Source organism: Camelus dromedarius, chromosome 9, assembly GCF_036321535.1.
Source record: "Camelus dromedarius isolate mCamDro1 chromosome 9, mCamDro1.pat, whole genome shotgun sequence".
Classification (NCBI taxonomy): domain Eukaryota; kingdom Metazoa; phylum Chordata; class Mammalia; order Artiodactyla; family Camelidae; genus Camelus; species Camelus dromedarius.
Genome location: NC_087444.1, coordinates 35,685,405 through 35,707,812, shown reverse-complemented (window position 1 = coordinate 35,707,812; position 22,408 = coordinate 35,685,405). Strand labels below are relative to the sequence as shown.

At 40.2% G+C, this 22,408-nt stretch overlaps 1 protein-coding gene and 1 non-coding gene across 2 annotated transcripts in view; both read left to right on the top strand.

Moving 5' to 3' along the window:
* TANGO6 (transport and golgi organization 6 homolog) overlaps positions 1-22,408 on the top strand; it is a 153,815-nt gene that overhangs the window by 107,393 nt on the left and 24,014 nt on the right. The window contains exons 16-17 of the mRNA XM_031458187.2: positions 8,724-8,875; positions 16,787-16,900. Coding sequence (XP_031314047.1) covers positions 8,724-8,875; positions 16,787-16,900 — 266 coding nt within the window. The remainder of the gene's footprint in view (positions 1-8,723; positions 8,876-16,786; positions 16,901-22,408) is intronic.
* On the top strand, positions 3,593-3,751 carry LOC116155069 (U1 spliceosomal RNA). The gene has a single exon (XR_004139096.2). It is a non-coding gene; the product is annotated as a U1 spliceosomal RNA (small nuclear RNA).

The window sequence follows — 22,408 nt, the reverse complement described above, 5'->3', positions numbered from 1 at the left end:
ACCCAGTAGCACCTTAACCAGCAAGGTAGGATATTTCTTAGTTACTTCCTGTTGGTAGACAGAAGAGAGTAATTAAGAATGGTTTTATCTATGTTTACTTCTATGTCCCCCACCCCCCTGCCCAAAAAGGTGAGGTGGGGGGTTGGAGAGAGAGGGAGAGAGGGAGGGATGGAGGGAGAGAGGGAAGAAAGAAGGAATAGAAGGCCCCCTGGACATTAATAATGGAGTTTTGAAAAGATGGTGAAAAGATTTGGCCAAGGGTGGAATTTTCCTTCTCCTGAATTCAGTTTTTCTCAGTTTTACTTTATGACCTGTTTCATTTAACTAGGAGAGTAGTTGAGCCCTTGAAAGCAGCAGGTCCCCTGACTCCAGAAGTTTATTGTGTCAATTCAGATTTGATAGTGCTCTTCCACTATGTAAGTGTCTCTTGTTGGAAGTCATCTCAGGGCCTTTATGAGGGAGGATGGGATCTGATATGCATAAATGAATTTATTAATCTAGACGTCAAAGTACCATTGCTAAACTTGATAAAAATATCTTCTAAATCCTAATTTGTTAAAGAAATCTTTTTGTAGCTACGATAATTGATAGAAACAAGTTATAGGCAGGTTAAATTTTTTTCAGCTCTCTTTTCACTATGCACTTGACTTTTCACCTGCCAAAGCAACTCTTTTTTTTAAATCAAGTTTGTTCAAACAAATCTAGATCCTTCATTTACTTCCTTGAACACACAGCTGTTTGCTTCTCAATACGGTTGATTATTGCTGACTTCCTGAAAAGAATATGGAGATGCAACTAGCCAGGTGTTGTCATTATCATTGTACAAAGTAAAAGCCTTAGAGCTGAACTTGGGTAAATCCCAGTGACTGGAATCAACTTGAGTACGTTTCTAAAATTAGTCTTGGGTTTACTGTGTTCATTTCCCTGAAGCTGTTTTGAAATGCCCGAGGAAAAGACGGTGGTCTCACCAACTTCAGTTCCATGGGTATCTTTTTTTTTAGAGGGAGACAGAACTCTGATTTTGTGAACATTTACCCCAGAGAGAATAAAACAACATAGAAGAGACTGAGGGACCCCAAACTGCTGAGATAAAGTGTGTCCACCAACCACAGAAATGGTGGTGGGGGTAGGGGGCTACTCGGTTAGTTCTGGTTAGGAACAATACCTTTTGGTACACCCCAGGCTTGTGACTGGGAAATTCTTACCCAATGCACACAGGTGCTTCACAAAGGCCACCAAAACTTTGGTGTCCTTAGCAAACACAGGGATAATGTCTTCACTTGTGCACAGGGGTAAAACTGTGTAGCGCCCACAGCTGCCAGTCTGGGGGCAGCTGCTATCCAGAAAGCTGGAGACTTTGGCTTAGAAAGGACAACCATGGGTATCTTTTAATCTAAATATTGTAGTCTGTGGTAAATACTTTCTCAAAATGGAGTGAGGAAGTTCAGAAATCAATACTATTTTTTGTAAAAAGCCCTATAACATTCATACATTTAAGGAGACAATGGGGTGGTAATAAATATTTGCCCTTGTCAGGGGGCAAGTGTGTGCCATCTTTCTGACAAAAAGGTGAATTAGGATCTTGGCATCTTGCAGTTCAAATAAGTTTCACCTGAAGCAATACAAACATCTCACCTGAATAAAGAAGAGCACAAAAAGACAAAAGCCTATATATATATATGTGTGTGTATATATATGTGTATATACATATATATATATATATGTATATATATCTCAAAACCCGGTTTTATTGCTTAATCAGAAACTAAGGAATAATAGAGGATGTCCCAGAGCCTGAGGTTTTAGTTCATAATGAAATGGGTTAGTCAGTAGTTGTGAAATACACTCATTATATAACCCCCTCACATGAACTCCTACTGTAAATAGTTACTCACCTTTCTTTTTTTAATAAGTTGGCAGATATATAAAGGTGACTCTGCTCTTTGGGAAAGGTGTGTGTGTGTGTGCATATATATGTATGTAAAGGTATGTACATAACCTGATATTATTAGTCATGCTGTATACTAGGCGATTGTCCCAATTAAAATTGTAATTAGAAGAAAGAAGATTATTGAGTTTAATTTTTTCCTTTATATGTTATAAAATTGACTTTTGAATCCTTTAAAAACATATACTGCCTCAAGTTCCTTTGTTTTGGCAAATCTAACTTTTCTGGCCTTATACTGATAGACATAGAACTAACATTGAAGTACGCTACAATGTTAAATTTTTCTGTATCATATTATATCAGTTAGAATGATTTTTGGCTGCAGGTAACAGAAATCCCCGACTCAACTGGCTTAAACAATAAGAAATGAGTCACTGTACGTAACAAAAAGCCCTGGATTGGTTAATTCTCTATGACATCATTCAAGACCCAAAATCTGATGAGGTATATTTCAAACAGTAGCGCGCATGCCTAGCATGCATGGGGTCCTGGGTTCAATCCCTAGTACCTCCCCTCAGAATAAATAAATAAGTAAATAAACCCAATTACCTCCTCCCACCAAAAAAAAAAAAAAGACCCCAAATCTTTTCATCTTTCTACTCTGCCAACCTCTGCTTTCCTGGCTTCATCCTCTGGTCCCTCTTGGTTTCAGGTTGGCTGCAGCAACTCTGAGGTGTCATATCCTTAATCATAGCCAGAAGCAAACTGTTTTTTTAAGGTCTTTCAGCAGATATTCCTTCACATCTCATTGTCCAGACTGGGTCACATGTCCATACTTAAAGCAATTAAGGCAAGGGGATATGTCCACCATGATTCATTTAGACCAGTAGAGACTTTAGCCTAAATCACATGGGTGATGGTCAGGCAGAGGGGGAAGGTGGATAGAGTGCAGTTTGCAAGGAAGAATGGGAGAATGCCAGTGAAATGTACACAAAAAAATTGACATTTAAGGATCCCTAAAGCTCAAATTAAGAACCCTTTACATAGGAGCTTTAAATTCTATGGCTGTGTCAAATTGTAGGCCTGGAAGTTGTATTCTCTGGTCTTATGCATTCATTTTGTTCTGCACAGAAACCTGGTCAGGGCTGACTCCCAACCTGGAGACTAGGATCCAATATAGTCTTAAGAAACCAGCCACACAGCATGATAGGAACTAGGGAGAGGGAGAATAGTCAGAGGCTAGCAGAGCCTCCAGGAAATGGGAGCAGAGCTGTAAATCGCCAAAAAAGACGAGGTTTGAGCAAGGGTGTGATGAATCTAGGCTGTGTAAGTGAGGTCTAGGGGAGATCAGGTCACAGAGAATGTGATGGCAGGGCACTTTGAGAAATGCAGAGTAGATGCAGTGAGTGTTCCAGCTCTTCCAGTCCAGTACCTGGAAAACAAGGTAGCAAGTGGGTCCAGAGTCAGCTGACTGGGTCCAGGGCTCTTGAGATGCTGAGTCTCCACTGACTGCTCTTGGTTCTTAAGTACACTTAGGAATGGGATTGATGGAACATGCAGTTAAATGGATGCTCATTTGGAAAGTAGTAATGAAACTCAGGCAGAGCAGAAATTTATATAAATAGAACATTAAATTTTGCTTTTGTTAATGTAGTGGTATGCTCTTGACTTTTATGGTGTGTTGGTATAAGAAACAGCCATATGATTCTTACCTGGCAGGGGAGATACCATGATCACGAAGGTGGTTTTCCCAGGGCAAGGCTCATCCATTGCACTCCGGATGTGCTGACCCCTGTGATTTCCCCAAATGTGGGAAACTCAACCACATAATTTGTGGTAGTGGCAGGGGGAAGAAACAGCCATATGATTTCTACACTGAATATAAAACTTCTGTTGTCCATTCTGCTCTTCGCTTTTTCCCCAGGTCTTCTCATGACTTGTTCCTTTATATCTTCTCCTCTGAGAGCTTTTCCCTGAGCCCTCACCCCGGACTCTCAGCTGCCTCCCTCTTCTTTATTTTTCTTCATACGTCTTATTGCTGCTGGAACGTTTATTTACCATTTGTTGTCTTTCTCCTCCACTAGAATTAAGCTTCATGAAGATGAGAACTTTGCTTTTTCGTTCATGCTATATTACCTTCAGTACTGAGAACGTACTTGGAATATTGTAGGCACTCAATTAAGATTTGCTGGATGAATGAATGAGATACCTCTTGATATTTTCCTAAAGTTTTTTTCTCCTAATGAATTGATATTCCTTCTTTTATTGAATAATGAGAACTGTGTTTTCTGTTTCTTTTTTTGCCTTAGCTACTAGAATTGCTAAACTAAATTTTGGGTTGATTTGCGATAACCATTCTTAACTTGGGATATCTCCAGTCACTCACTATAGAACTTTTAAAAAATACTTACTTCAGTTTCAATATTATTTATTGTAAGTTGCCTCAAATCCTATAAGGAAGTAAATGAAGATTAAATAATAATAAATGAACTGACTGATTGACTGAAGGGTAACAGGAAGAAGCCAAAAAAGAACACCAAGCTTTTGAGTCTGGATGAATAAGAATACTGGAGCTGTTGTTAATAGAAATTGGAACCAGATCAAAACATTACTCATAAAAGTATCTTTCTTTGTCACCATTTTGGGCACATCTCACTCCATTGTGGTTGCTTGGTCAGTTTTTTCCCTCTTCCCCCAAAGATTTTGAATGTCATGAGGGGAGGGACTGTGTCTTTCTTGTTTATACCTAGTACATAGTACCTTTCTTTACTACTTATTTTTAACTTTAAATCCCTACATTAATAAATATTAACTAGTTTGTTATCTGCACTTACCTTTTCAACCTGCAATTTCCCCTCTTTATGGATTTCCAGACTTCTTTCATCACTCAGTGACTTCCTTCCCAACAAGCTCCTTCGTTACTTAACCACAGCAGCCTCCCACTCCAGGGCTCATGAATGTGTGTCTTTTCTTCCTTTCCCAGTCTCCTGAATGTCATTTCCCTGATGACTGAACCAAAGGTGACTCATCAACCCATACACTTCCAACTGGAAGGGGCAAGAGAGATTACCTTGTCTAATTGATTCTTCTCCAGTTGGTCCAGAGAGGTGAAGCGAATTGCCCCAAGTTACATTGCTAGTTGGCAGCAGGGCCAAAGTTAGAACACAGAGTTCTTAACTCTGGATCCACATCTCACACTGCAGAATGAGCAAGCCCTTTCCTAACTCCAGAAAGGGACAGTACTATAACAAAAGTAGAAAAATGTTTTCCTCTCAGTTGGAAATATAACTGCATTATATCATAGGAGTCAAGTGTCAGACTACCTAAGTTTGATCTTGATTACATTTACTCTTTGGCCGTTATTTAACCTTTCTATTTTACCATGTCCTTTTCCTCTTTTATCTACGCACTTATATATTTAACATACATATTTAAATTTGTAAGTGTGGTTTGTTAATATTGAGAGAATTTATGTGTGTGCATTTTTACATACATAAATGGAATGATACAAATTTCTTTGACTTAACAGTGTCTTAAGGAAACCTTTCTATATTATAGCATATAATTCTATCTTGTTCCTTTTAATGACCGTGTAGTATTCCATAATATGCATGGTTATTTAGCCACCTCCACATTAATTAATATTTTTTTCTCCTCATTTTTCACAATTACAGTTCTGTAGAGAAGCCTTTGTGCAGATATCCTTGTGTATCTATGCGACTACCTTCACTAGGCCTGATATTCAGAAATGCAAATACTACGTCTAGGAGTAGGCACAGTTAAAATCCTCTCTTTTCTATTCTGAAAACAGGCTGTGGCTAAGTCATTATTGATTCAATTTCTGTAACATGTTTATGTTAACTGGGCGGAGGGTGAGTCTTGTGACTGCACGTAGTATATTAGGAACTGGGAGCACTTTCGAGAAATTACTCCTCATCTTTTTCTAATATTGTAAGGAGAGTACATTGTGTTCCTGACTTTGAGGGAAAGCAAAAAATAAACTTTCTCCTCCTCCCCCTTCCAAGTGACTGAGATTAATGAAATTATGCTAAGCAACCTCTGCTTGACTGTGACTGCATTAACCAAATAGTACTGTAATTGTTGGTACTTATCTGTTTATACCCACTTTCTGAACTTTGGGCTTCTTAAGGGTAAAGATTATATTTTATCAATTTTTGTATCCCTAGAATGTTAGCATGATAACAACGCATAATTACGTTTTGTTGAATAAATGAATGAATTCAATTCAACATTGGCATTTGTTGAGTACCTAGTGTGTGCAAAGATTATTAAGAACTTACGGGAACAGAGATGGAGCAATCAAAGTTATACCCTCGAGGAATTTATAGTCTGAAAGGAGAAATAAACATAGGCTGAAAACATCTAGGAGTCAAGGCATTAGTGACAAATGTGATTTAAGTACAGAGCACTGTGTGACGTCCAAGGAGGACTAATCAGGGCTGACTGAGGATATTAAGAAAGGTTTCACAAAGGAATTGGCATTTGAGCTGGGCCGGATAGGATAGGTTGGTGATTTTTCTATGTAGGTTATCATTTTGGTGACTTTAAACATGTGCTTCAGAAACCAGTTTGTTGCTATTTAGATGTCATATAACTTTAGGGTCACAAAGAGGCTGGAAGTGGAGTGTTATACTTGGGTTCTGGAACTTGGGCCTCAGAGCCAAGATCAAGCCAAAACAGCTTTAGTTCTTGGCTCACCTGTGGAGGAAGAAGTTGTTTCTATTAAAAAAAAAAAAAAAAAAAAAAGAAGAATCAGTTCTGAACGCCTTAGCATGCTATTTCTCCTTTTTTTAAAAATAAGACAAAACTCCTTTTGACCAGCTACTACTCCATTTCTTTGATCTGCTTTGCAGAAAAACTCCTTAAGTGCTCTGTCTCCAATTCTTTCTCTCTCATTCTATCTTAAATCCACTTCTATCATGCACTCACCCCTACCAGTCCATAAATACTGTTCTTGTTGAGATCAACAGTGATCTCATTGTTACTCAAGGTCAACAGTGACCTCATAATGTTACTCAATCTAATGATCAATTTTTAGTCTTCTTTTACCTGACTTATTAGCAGCATTTGATGCAGTTGACCATTTTTTCCTCTCTGATACACTGTCTTCCTTTAACTTCTAGGACACCATGCTAATTTTCCTCTTGCCTGGAATGGTTATTTCTTTTCAGTCTCCTTTGCTGGTTCTTCCCTTCCCAAGTCCTTCCCAGACTTAATGTTGAAAGGTACAGGCTCAGCTCGTGGCCTCTTCTCTTCCCTGCCTAAACTCACTCCCTTGGTTATACGTCTAGTTTCAAGGTTTTAAATATAACCTACATTCCATTGATTCCAAAATGTATATCATCAGCCCAGAATTCTCTTCTGACCTCTATATATCATCCACTACTTACTCAACATATTAAAACTGAATTCTTTTCCTTCCTCCTACCCCAAACCTGCTTCACTTGGAGACTTTCCCACCTCAACTGATAGTAACTTCATCCTTCTAGGCACAAAAGCAAAAATCCTGGAAGTCATTACCTGAGTCATCAGGAAATCATGGTGGCACAATCTTCGAAATCCATGAAGAAACTTTTTCTCACCACCTCTACTGTTCAAGTTACTATCCTCTCTCAAGCAGCTTACTGCAATAGCTTCCTAATGTGTACCCTTGCTCCACCCCAGACACATACACACACACACACACTACAGTGTTTTCTCAGCACCGCAGCCAGAGTGATCTTTTTGCACTCCTGTCCTCAAAATCTCGCAAAGACTACTCATTTTACTCAGAAAAACATCAAGTCCTTATAGTGGCCTACGAGGCCTTACAGGATCTGCACCACCCCACACCCTCTAGCCTCATCTTGGGCTTTCTCCATGTTCCTCCACAGGTGTGCTCCTCCACAGGGGCCTTACACTGGCTGTTCCCCCTTCCTGCTGTGCTGCTCCCCCCGGTGTCCACATGGGTGAAGCCTCACCTTCAAGCCTTTGATTACATATCTCAACCATTGCAATGAAGGTTACCCTGACCATCTTTTTAAAAACTAAAGTCTGCCACCGTCCCCATTACTCCTGTTTTTTTTTTTTTAACCCTGCTTTCCTCCTCCAGTCCCTGCAGCATTTATTACCTTCTGACGTACTATATAATTTATACTTTAATGGAAACTCTGAAGAGGGGAAGACTCTTTGTTTCTTCGGTTTACTGGTATATCCCAAGTATCGGGAACATCATATAGTACGTCTCTCAGTGAATATCTGCCAAATGAGTGAAGAATCATAGATCTCTCTTTGACAAGGACCCAAAATGCTTTGATTGCCTCTCACTCATTTTGCCTGAGTAGATGGGATAATTGTGTAGGGAAAGTACTGGGCTCATGACTGGGGTCTAGCCTAGGACCATACTTGCTATTTGTGTGACTGGTAGCTAGTGACAGTTGTATTGAGTCTGTGAAAGTTTATTAAGCTATATATTTATGACATACACATTTTTCTTGTATATATGTATATATATATGTAAAAAATGTTTCCTGTAATCTGACTCTCTGACGGTAACTGTTATTAACATTATGAGGTATATCTTCTTCAAATATTTTATTTCCACATGTAGATTTTTAGATTAAAATTGGGATTCTACTTGCTTTTTCACAAAATGATTCATCATGAATATTTTCCCTAACATTAAATATTCTTCTACAGCATGATTTTTAATGGTTATGCAAGAACTTTGAAAAGTATGAAACACCATACAGTGTACCGTGGTGATATGTTATTTCTCCTTTAAAAAGTTGAAAATTTGTTTTAAAAGATTTTGATTTCTTCCCTTTTTCTATAGGGGACATGGTCTCAAAGTACCGAGAGCCTTTGATCCACACCTTCCTGAGGGGAGCAAGAGATCCAGATAGTGCTCACCGGGCCAGCAGCTTATCCAACCTTGGAGAACTGTGCCAGAGGCTGGACTTCCTGCTGGGCTCTGTGGTTCATGAGGTACTGCGTGTTGATTCCTTTCTCTAAAGCTTGTTTTCACTTGAACCTATGATGTAGCTTGGCACTGGGAGTCAGGAGACCTGTGTTCTCTTTCTGGATCCAGTAAGTCATTTAACCTCCCTCAGCCTCACTGGTCTCATATGTACATTGAAAGTTTTATTATTAAGAATTTCTTAATTGTAAGTAAGTGTCAGGAAGTCATCTTAACCTACTTTAAGCCATAAAAGATTTATTGTAAAGATTCCAAGGAGACTTACAGAATTGAAGAAACTTTGAGAAAGGGCAGATAGAACTTTGCTCTAGGTCTCTGGGCTGTCCGTGAGTCTCCTCTCTGTTCATAGAAATCTCAGGCAAACACGTACTCTGCTTGACCATCTTTGGTTGAAGATGCTCTGTGTTCAGTGGGATGGGGTCTTATCAGAGAAGAGTAATTAATTTTCATGTTTTGTTCACCGCTTTATACCTGGTGCCTGGTACATAATAGGTAAAGGATAAATGAGCAGCCAGAATAATAGCCATCAAGATGTCGGCACTGGACACTCCTCCTGGTTTTATTTTAAGATTTAGTGAAAGGTACCACTTGCTCTTGTCCCCTATGAATGTCTTCCTCTAGCCTCTTAAATTTTATCTTTGCCATTGTGTATTAAGGCATGTCTTGAGCACCTACTATGTACTAGACACTCTGCTATTTAGAGATGATAATGACAAAAAAAAGCTAGTTAACATGTGGCCAGGAATCTTTCTATTGCCAATGGGCTTCACCATCTTAAATCTTTTATGAAAGAAGATGGCTTATAAATTATAAATATGTAAATAAGATACAGATTATATTATATTACCTTTTTATTTATGAGAGACTAGATTTCTCATATAGAGCATATAACTTTACAAGAACAGCAACTTAAAAAACTTGTAATACTGGCTTCTTTTACAGTATTTAGTATCCTAGGTCTGACCATGTTGAACATCAAACCGTAAGAAGTACCTGCTGAGAAGGAATTTTTTTCCATGTCTGCTGATTGTGTCGTATCAATAAGCAGTGAAACACACTTATGGATGTATATATACGTTTGAATTTATGGTATTTCCTGACTCCTAAGCTCCCTATGCCTTATTTAATTGATAATAAATGCTACTCTTGTCATTAAATTCCAGTTTGGGATTTTTAGGAAAGGTATCCATCAGTCATTTCCTCTCTCTTAACTTTAACTTGAGAAATATACCCTACACCCAGCTTTTTGTATCTTATAAAAAATAACATAGAAATAATGATTATTACCAACTTAAAACTTTAAGTGCTCTAATATACATGAATCACCGGGCACTTGATCATTACTTGTTTTGGATGGCACTTAGCAAATCTCTTATTTTTTTAATATATTAACTTGTAACACTTAAGAGAAGGCCTTTGCAGGTCTATTTGGTTATATCAGCTGAAGATTTCAGTCTTTTATAACTTCTCTGTGTCAAATTTTGAAATGGTCCCCACATTTTTTTCTGTTTACTTGGTCTCTTCACATGACTCAACCCAAACTGAGCCATAAACCATGAACTGAAACAAACTCTTAGACCATGATCTGAACCAAACCCAAATACTATTATTCTTAATAACAGCTTTATTGAGATAGAATTCATATACTATACAGTTTACCACTTGAAGAGTATAATTTATTGGTTTTAAGTGTATTCATGGAGTTGTATAAGCATTACAAAAATTTTTTTAAAAATTTTAAAGCCATGAACTGAATAAAAATTTCCCCCACATTGCCAAGTGAATCAGCTTAGATTTGATAGTATCGCATACATTTTCTAACACCAGTGAACTCACATTATGCCTGAATATCATGATCTTCTGAACCCAGAAACCGAGACCATGTTTCTTTTTGAGTTCCTAGATTCTTCTTTCCTTTCTCTCTCTTAAGGATACTGAAGCATGCTGGTGGCATATGATTTCCTACTGAAAATGTTGGCGAAATTTCTTGGTTTGGTTAATTAGGAAGATGGTTAGTTAGAAAGAGGTTAGTCGGTAGCAGATCTGAGACAAGAGACAGACAGAGGCCACATCACAAAGGGTCTTGTTAGCTTTACAACTTCCTGGCTCACAGCAAGAACTGAGCCTCACTGATTAAGCCCTCAGAAACGAAGCAGAAATAGGTAGTAGACTGTTTGCTCCCCATGGGTGCTAACGCAAAGAGAGAGTCCTTCCTTTTGTTTCAAATCAATGCAAGGGGCTGCCACTGTGGGGGCATCTGCCTGGCAAATCCCTTGTCCAGTGACCCTGCCCCACTTCTAGAGACCTGGACACTCTGCAACATCAATCCCAGGAGTGTTCATGGTCATTAATAAATTGTGAGCACAACCAGTCTTTATTCACCTTTGCATATCGCCTAGCGCCTATCACGGTGTTTAGCATATAGTAGGTACTTAGCATTTGTTGATTAATGTTGAAGGAAGAGGAGGATAAGGCTTACTTGGGAAGACCAGTCCCTACATGTTTTAGAAGTAGTAATGCTAGCAAGCACTTAATACTCTTCTGAGTGCCTTACATATCTCAGCTGATCTAATCCTCACCGAGGAAACTGAAGCACAGAGAAGTTAAACAAGTTGCCAAGGTCATTCAGATGGGTAGTGGCAGAGCTGGGGTTTGAATGCAGGCAGGTGGTTCCTGAATCCATGCTCTTAAACCACTCCTCTATATTGTCTCTCAATAAATGATTGCAGTTCATTTATAAGACTGCTTTTCTGCTCTTGAAAAAGAGGAGAGTTACCATGTGAGAAAAGCTACTGACAGGAAGGGTCATGTAGCCAGCCCTGCCTTAATAGCACTTGCTTTTGGCAGTGAAACTTCAGAAGGCAATATATTCCCTCTGATTTGAAAAACCAGGTGTTTCCGTCCCACATAATTTCTGTCTCTTCTTTTTAGATGTTCCTTCTAATGTAGCATCCCACGCCTGCCATGTCATCAGTGCCAAACCAGCTGCCTTGGGTGGAGTGCAAGTCAGAACATGACTGGACACCTGACAGACAGTCTTAGTATTTTAGCCATTGAGTCCTCCTGTAGTCAGACCACTCTTGTCCATTCACATCAAAAAAGTGGCAGATTTGGCCTGGCTCTTAAGTAGTTCTTCATTCGTTTATCACTCAGCAGATATTTTTTGAGCACTTACTCTTTGCCAGTTATGAGACTCCAGCCAAGACATATGCTTGGTGGTAGGGATCTAGCTCTGAACCTAACAAAATTCCTGTCCTCATGGAGCTGGCATTCTAGAGAGGAGAGTTAGGTAACAAACAAGCAAGCTAGTAAACAAGTACATACTGTGTCAGTTGGAGTAAATGCTAAGGAGCTAAGTCTAGTAAGGTGAGGGGCCCGGAGGGAGTTTGTTGTCGTATGTGACCTTGGATGAGCAGGAAACACTTCACTGATGAGTGACTTGAGCAAAGACCTGAAGGGAGCAGGAGCTGATCCAGGCAGATGCATGGGGAGAGAGCATTCTAGGCAGAAGGAGCAGCAAGTACAGAGCAGCTGTACACACCTGGGACAGGTGTGTGCTTGACATGCTAGTGAGCAGTAAGGCCAGTATGGCTTGAGTGAAGAGGGCAAGGGAAGGAGTCATTGTGGTTGGCGTCCAGGAGGAAGTGGCAGTCCAAGTGGGGCCTTGGAAGGACTTTGGCTTTTACTGTGAGTAAGATAGGAAGTCAAAGTAGAAGAATGAAAATGACCTAATTTATTTTAAAAGATCATTGTGTCTTCCTCTCTGAAAGTTCTCTCAGTGACCCATGAAAGCTCTAGAAATCTCTTATAGTCTCAGAAATACTTAGCCCCAGCAGCTAGTGGAGAAGGAACTTTAACTCTGGGGAAACTTGTCTTTGGCTGCAAACTGAAGGAATTCTCCTTTGTGGGCGTTCGTCACGTGCCAGGTATGTTTGAGAACACAGATGAGGACCCAATCTCTTCCCCCAAGGAAATCTCAGTAGAATGTAAACAGAGGAATAAATAGACAGTGGACTAGAGTGATGTCATAGAACAAGCCCAGGGTCCTGAGGGATCACAGAGTTGGGACCCTCCGTTAGACTTGTCATGGCAGCAAGGAAGTCACACTGATGTTGTTAGCCAGGCTGAGAAAGAGGGGAAGCGTAACCTGTTTTGATATAAAATTGAGCAAACCTGCCACCATGATCTTCTAACATGATCTGGTCTGGGGGTCCAGCTGTGGCTCTTGGGCATCTGAAGACAGCTGTCCTGCCTGGTGGGTGGTCTGCATTCAGGCACTGTCTGTGCTGCGACCGTGATTGCTGGTAGCGAAGGAACGAAAAGGATAGGACCAGCACTTCCACAGTCTCTGCACTGGGAATTCAGCTTTTTTTTTTTTCTGTTTCTTTTTTTTTCTCCAAACAAGATTTAACCTGTTTGGAGAGCATTATTATTTTTCCCAGTTTCTCCTTGTTCTTATTATGAACTGTGTTGCTTGAAACCAAATCTTGATAGACTCTTTCATCTTTATCACTCTATGCAAAGTAAATACGAATTAAGCGAACTGCAGTGAGAGGCTCATCCTCACTGCAGCAAATAAGACATGTCCCAGGTGACAAGTGCAGGAGCAATCCACTTGTGATGTGATGCTCAGAATTCCATGAACCCAGGCTTTGAGGTTTGATGCAGAGCTACCACCTCTGGTCCCACTGAATGATCTGAACTGATGACTAGATTTGCCACAATCAGTGTAGTTTCCTCAGTGACACAGCTCATACAGTTGAGGGTCAATAGACCCCTGAGGCTTGGGTAGATGTCCTGGGAAACCTCAAGGAAGCAGACATAGCCACCACGGTTCTCTTTGATGGCAGGTTAAGTGAGCAAGCTGAGCACATGGGGATTAGAGGCCCCCCTGCCTTTGCTGTTAAGGTTTCTTAGTTTACAAACAGGAGGACAGATGGTCTGGTTTCAGACAGGTTAGCAGACTGACCAAATTTTAACAAAGAAAGCTTTAGGGAAAGGGATGAAGACACAGTTGGAAAGTTGAAATCAGGCTTTCTTGATACCTCAACTCTGGTACCTCTTCTGGAATTTTCCAAAGTCAGTTTTTGGTAATCCTGTCATTTGTTTTATCTTTATAGAGTTGTGATTATGCTTGATGTGTGCCAGCTGTTTGTGGAGTGATGTTTTTCCATACTTCTGTTGGCTATCATGTGCTAAATTGTTTAAACTGACCTTTGTGTTCCCAAAGCAGCCATCACCTTTCTCTCTGTATGGCTTTCAGAAGTGGATACAATTTGCGTAATTTAGCCAATTAAAAAAAAGCCTTCCATAGTTTGGTTTATTAGAATAGGTATGTTGACCTTTAGGGCAGGTGACATGAAGATCACATGGAATGAATTTCTGCCCTTTGGGAGGATTTAGAAACAGGAGAGAAATATTACACCAGTTCATAAATTAATAAAGACATTACATCACCTATCTATCTACTAGCTGAGGCTTTTAGGGGGTGGAAGGCAGTGTTGAGTCTGTCGTCCTTGGGGTTGGAGGTGAGAGAGACTAGCCGTGGGTGTGACGTTGTTCAGACTGGACAGATGGAAGAGAGTGGCCATGCATTCTCCCTGCTTCTGGTGTTTGATGAGGGATCTATCCTGATGGCTTGCAGAAGAGCAACATTACAAGTTGGTTACGGTAGCTTGACCTGAGCAGAAGAGGGCCATTCTTATCTCTAGGGGATATATATATTAAAGACTATATTAAAATGTTGATGCTTTAAGAACATTCTGTACAACTGACCATTGTACATTTCACAGGATTTGGTCCTTGTGACAGAGATGTTGAGGAAGGTCCACAAACATTCTTCTGTTCACAGGCCTCTTCCTGGTTGTCCCGGATGGCTGATTGCTGATGGGCCCCTGGTACAATCTGGTGTGTAAGTCACTAACAGCAGGAGGCCATTCCGGCTCATCTCAGCAAGGCTTGTAACAACCAGCTCCTCTCGGTCGTACCTCAGAAACTGACCCTGCAGGGGAAGCCCTTTTCCAGCCGGGATGCTTCTGCCTATCCTGATTGTGGAATAACGCCTGACAGTCAGAGCTGGCCTTACACTGAGCACTGAGGCAGAATCTCGACCCGCTCAGCATAATGAGGCAGAACAGAGGTGGCAAAGCTGGACATCAAGAGGGTTCTAGACCAGGAAGCTTTGTCTGCCAGATGTGGAAACAGGGGCCCAAAACTCAAACTTGAGGGAAGCAGGCAAAAGCCTTGGGAGAGTCTGTGCATTACATGGCCCTGAACTGGCTTTCATACTTTAGTTATCAGACTGAATAAGCTAAACTTTTATGTGTCAAGAAGAACTCGGACCTAGCTCTAACTTGTTTCTCTGATTTCAGCTCTTACCTTGTAAATACTAAGCCTGCAAGTGGAGGTACCTATTATGTTTTTGCCTGTTTGGAGGTCACCCAAGGAACTCCTCCTTGGCATGAATTGCTTCTACCATTAATGCCAGAGGCATGGAAGCCACTCTTGGCCTTGGGTGAGGGTCCCAAGTCAAAAGCAAAAGCATCTTGCTGGGTCTTATTGAAAAAAAGCCCCCAAATAGTTTTCTTGAATTTCCTTTCACATGTAAGCTTCGAGTTTGTCTAATGGGTGTACAATTTGATTAAATGCCAGTGCATCACAGTTGCAATTATATTTAAGAACAAGCTACTTCTTCTAATCCCTGTGCCATCACTGATTAATTAGACCCTTTGAACTATGCCCAACTGTTTGAAAGCTGTGAAAAATACAACCTACATAGTTAAAATTTCTGCACAGGCCTATTTCCTCATTTGTGCCTGTATTCTTTTTTTAAACCTTTTTAAAAAACCATTCTTTAAACATAATATGTATTTATACGTGTTTCCAAGCACACAATCTGGCTATTTTCTTATCATAGTTAGAAATCCCTCCACAGTTGGCCAGGATATATACTCACACAGCACATCACATAACAAAGTATGTGAGAGACCAATTGAATAATTTAGACTTACCTTCACATTTTTTATGTCATTGTGACGTTTTGAAATTTTTGTTTCTTCCTTTTCAGTCTTGCACCAACACCTCAGAAATGCTTTTTTGCTGTTGTTTTCAGTTGTATCTCTTTAGTGAGGTTTTAGAGTATTTTTGTGCCTACCAGGAGCAGGGTGGGGGCAGGGTAGCTGGTACAGGGTATAGAAGATGTCTCATTTTATGACATATAATTATTAGCTATATACCTGGCACCATGTTTTGCAAGTAGTTGCCAGTCTTTTCTGTTATAGAGCTAACTTTTAAAGTAAATGAGCACTAAGAGGCCCATTCCACAAATGAAGAAGCCCGGGCAGAGAGTCTCAGAAATTGGCCCCTGATGACTCACATGGGATGGACACTAGATTTGTGGGACTGGGCCGTCGGGACATGCTAGAAGAAGATCAGTTTGTTTAAGTATTTCCTTATCCCTGGGCTGAAACTTTCATCAGTTGGCACACTGATACTCATGCGAGGCCTTGATCTCTGAAGCCTGCTGAGCTAAATCTCCGTGGTCCCTAGAAGCCACTGGGTTTTAGACCAACTTTTCTTCCTTCGATCTGATGTCCCCAAAGTGGGGCAGGTAACAGCTCTTCCCACTCTTGAGGAAATAGTCCCCTTTGACCATACCCTTATTATATACATGTATTCCTTCCCACTTCCTATCTCCCTCCTGAATTCCAAAGCAGATTTTGCTCTTTTCCAGAAAACCAGACTAAATCAAGATCTCTACCACTAGATCTCCCTCTCCTTATGGAGAATGAGGAAGCGATCCACCCCTAAGCCTAGATAATTTATGATGAAACCAGATAGTAGAAAGTGTAACACAGTTGAAAGGCTTCAGGTAATTGTGCAATCCTGATTTTTATTGACTTCTATCCTTGCCCTCCTAGGTAACAGCTTGCCTGATTGCTGTGGCTAAAACAGACCATGAAGTTCAAGTGCGCCGAGCTGCCATCCATGTGATTGTGCTGCTGCTTCGGGGACTCAGCCAGAAAGCTACTGAGGTAAGTCAGTCTCTTACCATTTGGAACTTCCCTACCTCTTTGTTTTTTATCTGTTTATCAGTTTTCCTTTCACTAGGGCAGGCCTTGAACCTTTTTCCTGGATGAACTCACGCAGATGAATCAGCTGGCAGGGATTTTATAGCAGGAAAATTGTATTGTTTGCGTCTTCAATAAGAGTTTCTGTTTCCTCTGTAACGTATTAGGCAAACTGCACAGTAAACCGCTGCAGAAAAACCAGAGCACACTTTTATAGATTGAGATTCTGGGTCCCAGCATTCCCCTCAGGGGTACAGGGTCCAAGGTGAGCTGGCTGGACCACACGGACCCTGCCTGAGCTTTAGTGACTTGTCTTCCTGGCTCAGTTGTTCATATGGAATCACTAAAGGACCTCATTTCAAATGTTTCCTTTCTAGCGGAGTTCAATCCATGAGAGTTTAGTTGCTGCATAAATTGAACTTTTATTCTTCCTCCAAGTGGGTTTGGCTGGATTTCTCCAGAGTGTGCAGCCAGTCCAGGAAGAGAGTATATATATCCATATGTGTGCTAAGAACAAGTGACCTCTAAATTAATTTTCTTCTTGATTTTAATGGAAATTCATTCCCAGTTGACTTTATAGAGAGAGTATGCATTATTAATTCACCTCCCGGCATCCACAGTGCCCGTCTGTGGCTGGCATATCGGTATTTAACTAAGTGTCAGTGAAGCCATTAGCAGAGTACGTGTTTTGTGAGACACACAGCTCTGTTCATGCTGGAATTTTGCCATATCAAGTTCCTGACACTATTTTTGTACAAGCATGGATATATTAGTTACCCCCTCGTTACTGTCTAGGACCTTGATAGGAGGAGGGTACGTGCAGATCGTAACTTGATAATTCAGAAGATTAAATTGCTTTAGGGTACACACTGCTCTTGTTGAAAATCTGCTGCACAAAATGGAGTTAAGAAAGAGTCAGTGTTTTTTTTAAACCCACTGTCAAGATCTGCAAGACTCTTGATAAATATACCATTGTTATGTAAGTTAACAATAGGGGAAACTGGGTGAGGAATATACAGGAATTCTCTGTACTGTCTCTGCAACTTTTCTGTAAATCTACAGTTATTTCAAAATAGAAGTTTATTTTAAAATACAAGTTACAATGCTATTAAAATAAATCTGAAAAACTCTGTAAGCACACACACCCCTACTCAGTGAGAGTATGTGTGTATGTGTGTGTGTGTGCGTCTGTAGGAGAGCAAAATGTCTGGTTAGTAAAATGAGAGAATAAACAGAAAGAAACTCTATCCAGATTTCTCACATCTGTGTGTAGCAATGAAAGCAACATTAAGCAGTGAGGCAAGCTCTCACCAGTAGTAAAATAATTTGTGGCCATGGAAGATTTTGTCACTTTCAAAAAGCCACGTGAATGAAAAACCTGTCTCCTGTTCGCCAAACCATTTCTAGTCTACGCTCACTGAAATTTATAAATTGTGCTTATTTACTGAATAAAGAAAAGGAAATGGCATGGGATGAGTGTATGAGTCCTCTTCCTGGTGCAGCCTTGAGACCAGGTGTGTTAAATCTTGTAATCGTAGGTGTGATTATAATCAGGGGCACTTTAATGAGAAGCGGAGATAACCACAAAGCTTTCAATCTGAGATTTTCTCTACTGCTCTGTTTTGCCCCCAGGAACAGCTGAAATGAAAATGCCACTTTGTTGATGAAGTTTTGTTTTGTTTTTTTTGCCTTCTAATCACTATCTCTCAAGCTGTAGAGTGCCAGAAGATAATCCTAGGTTTCAGTGAATTCTCTGTTGCTCGTAGATGTGCTGGACAAGGACCTCTGTGATTCTGGCAGCTTGAAAAAGAAGCAGAGAGTCGAGTAACAGATAGAGGTTCAGGAAATCAGGAGATAGGTTGGGATCACCACCTGCATGCAACTCACGAGGTAGCTTTTACCTCTTTCCCACTTACAAGTAGCCAGACTATCCACACTGGAGGGAAATACAGCATTCACTTTCTTACTGAAAAACTTACCTTCTTTGCTTAATGTTGTTTTGGCCTTATGATCATATCTGTTAATTCACTCATTCCTAAGTCTGAAGCCGGAAAAGATCTACCTTCCCCTTGCTGTAAATGGAATTTACTAGGAATACCCAGGAGAGGAGGTATGTTTAGACCCATACTTTCTTTTGGCCTCAGAGTTGAGAACAGTCTTCTTCATCATGGAGATGAGCTAACTGACAGCATGAGAAAATTGTCCCTCACTATCCAGCTCTTCCCAAGTTCAATCTTTGCAAGGCTACTTGTTTATTCTAAGAATTGTAAGTTTAGAACCTCTGTATTCATAAATTTATTCCAAAGACAATAATGAATCATTGGGACAGTAATGGTTGAGCAACAGCCTACCAGACTGGCCTCCTTCAGACAGCAGTTATGAACTCTGGTCATAGTACAGCAAGTAGCTACTGAGGACATTAAGAGTGGTCAGAGGCAGGCAGATTCTTATGGGGTGTCCATGTTTAGAGGAGAGGTGTTGTACAGAGTAAGTTCCCATTTTCTTGGCTGATTTTAGCCCAGGGGCGAGTTATATTTGACGAGGCATGCAGTGCATTAGGGGTACTGGTGGAGAAATCACAGTCTTTCTGGGCTGGGGAACCAGATTAAATCTGGGGAAACCACAGCTGCAGGAGAGAGAGGTGAGACCCTGGAGGGGAAAGATCCAGAGAAAGGATTCCCAAATTTTGTCTTCCTGCATCTCTGGCTGACCCCGAAACCAAGCAAGATAATTGCCTGATATTTAAAAAAAAAAAAAAGCACTAATTGAAGAGCAGAATCCCGTCTCCATAATTTAACATTCATAATGTCCAGGACACAATCCAAAACTACTCAGTATATAAAACACTAGGAAAGTGAAACGTATTCTCAGTAGAAAAGAAAATCACCTGAGACCAACCCCAAGATAATCCTCATGTTAGAACTATCGGGCAAGGATTTTAACGCAGCTATTATCATGGCCCTCAGTGAAGTAAAAGAAAAAATATGTCTGCAGTTAAATAGAAAGATAGGAAATCTCAGCAAAGAAATAGAAGTGATTTTTTAAAAGAGCCATGTTGAAGTTTTAGAACTAAAACTACAATATCTGAGCTTTTTTTAAAATCACTGAATGGAATTAAAAGCAGGATGGAGATGACCAAGGAAAGAATAAGTGAATTTGCAGATAGAGCAATAGAAATTATCTAATGTAAAGGATGTAATGTAATGAGAAGATTTTTAAATGAATGATTTGGTGTGAACAGAGGCTGTTAGAATCCTTACTTTGTGTTTCCCTTAGGAGCAATGACTCAGTATCCATTAATTCAGTCTTCATGCACCTTTGTAGAACATAACCACCCCAGATAACGAGACTCATTTGTCTATACAATAGAAAAAAAAGTTGTTGGTCTTAAGAAAAAGAATGAGTGATTTGGGGTTGACCATAGTTCTAAATTTGTCTAGGTAACTACTGTTGTAGTTCTCTGCAGTTTACTGAAAGCTGACTTCTTAGGACTGTGAAGTACTTGGCAACTTCACGCATGGATTTGTAGTGGCTAAGTATGGTGACATATTAATATTGAAACTTTCTCCCTTGCTTTTTAATATTAAAGGGTAATTGCCAGTGCATAGATTTTCTTCCTTCTAATCCCTAATTTTAAATGGTGAAAGAATAATGTATTCTCTACTCTGTCTAGTGGGAGATAATTAGTAGGCTCTAGAATTCATTCCTTCAAGATGACAACCCAGCCTTGATACCAGGTCGTATCTTCAAAAATAAGCAAAACCTAGAAGCATCTTCAGGGGGAAGAGTTTGGAATTAATTATTAATTGATGGCTGAGTCAGGTTCTGAGCCAAATCCAAATCTACCCAGGAATGGTTTTTAATTCCTTCTCTGAGTCCAGTGTTGGACTCTGATGACAGAAGCCTGTTCTAATAACATTAGGAATAATGGTTTCACTAACTTTTGTGAGTTGGACTTCTTTGTAAGAGAGAAGGCATACTGTGGCTGAAAAAAAAAAAAAGAAAGAAATGGTTTGTGGATGATGTGATGCTTTTTCAAAGACAGCAGTTACACATGGTTCGTCCAAAAGATGTAACGCATGTCACCTAGGTTCACCTTGTGCCTGTCTGTCTAGACCGAGAACTGGGACCCGAGGAGGACTGATGATCTCTGACACAGCAAGTTATAAGTAAATGGGCAGACTGAATGGAAACTTTCCTTCCTTTTATTGGTTTTGTCTTATCCCCAAAGTTATTTTGACAGCATTTGTTGTGTTTTTTGTGTGCGTGCTATGGGTGTAGTTAAATGGGCGCAGTTTCTTTCCCAGAGCAATTTTCACAGACACTGCTCCTTTTAAGAGATCAAAGGCTCCATGTGAGGAGCAAATGAAAAGAACATTTACATAAAAACGACTGGGATCCAGGTAATAATAATTTGCTCCTCTGTAAACTTTGAGCAAGGTCTTGGGAGAGCCCTTTCAGGACTGAAATTAAAAAGCATTGCTCCTTCCCGGGAACACAAAGCTATGGCCAGTTGACCGTGGTTGGTCATCTGCTGCTGGCCCAGGCTTGGGTGTTTACAAATTGATATTAATAAAAGACATTTAATAAGAATTCAGCATTTTTGGACATTGTTTATGATGCCACAGAGACAGAGGCACAGACGGATTTTAAAACATATTAAAGGGGAGGATATAGCTCAAGTGGTAGAACGCATGCTTAGCATGCATGGGGTCCTGGGTTCAATCTCCAGTAACTCCTCTAAGAATAAATGATAAATAAATTACTTCTCTCCCATCCCCCACTAAAATTTTAAAAATAATACAATAATAAATAAATACTTTTTAAAAATAAAAAATAAAACATGTTTTAAGTCTCTTCCCCCACAGATACTTCTCTCTGACTCAGTCTTAGACACCCTACTTACTGTTGCTCCATTTCAATCTCAGAAGAAAAAAGTCCTCTTAAGGCTGTGTGTTAGCTTCCTAGGGCTGCTGTAATAAAGTTCCACAAACTGAGTGGCTTAAAACAACAAAAGTTGACTATCTTATAGTTCTGGAGGCTAGAAGTCCAAAGTTAAGGTGGGCCGTGCTCCCTGAGACCGTAAAGAACTCCTTCCTTGCCTCCCCGTGGCCTCCAGTGATTTCCCGGCAATCCTTAGCGTGACTGGCTGGCAGCTGCGTAACTCCAGTCTCTGCCTTTGTGGTCACATGCATTCTCCCCATGTGTCTCTGTCTTTATGTGGCTTTCTTCTTATATAAGGGCACCGGTCATATTGGGTTGGGTGGACCCCCAACTCCAGTATGACATTATCTTAACTAGTTACATCACAACAACTCTATTTCCAAATAAGGTCACATTCTGAGGTCCTGGGGGTTAGGACCTCAATATATCTTTTTGAGGAGGAACGGGGGACACAGTTCAACCCATAACGGGCCCTTAGGATTCCTGTCCTTTCTGTTTTGTGCCTATGCTTCTCCATTTGTTCTCTAT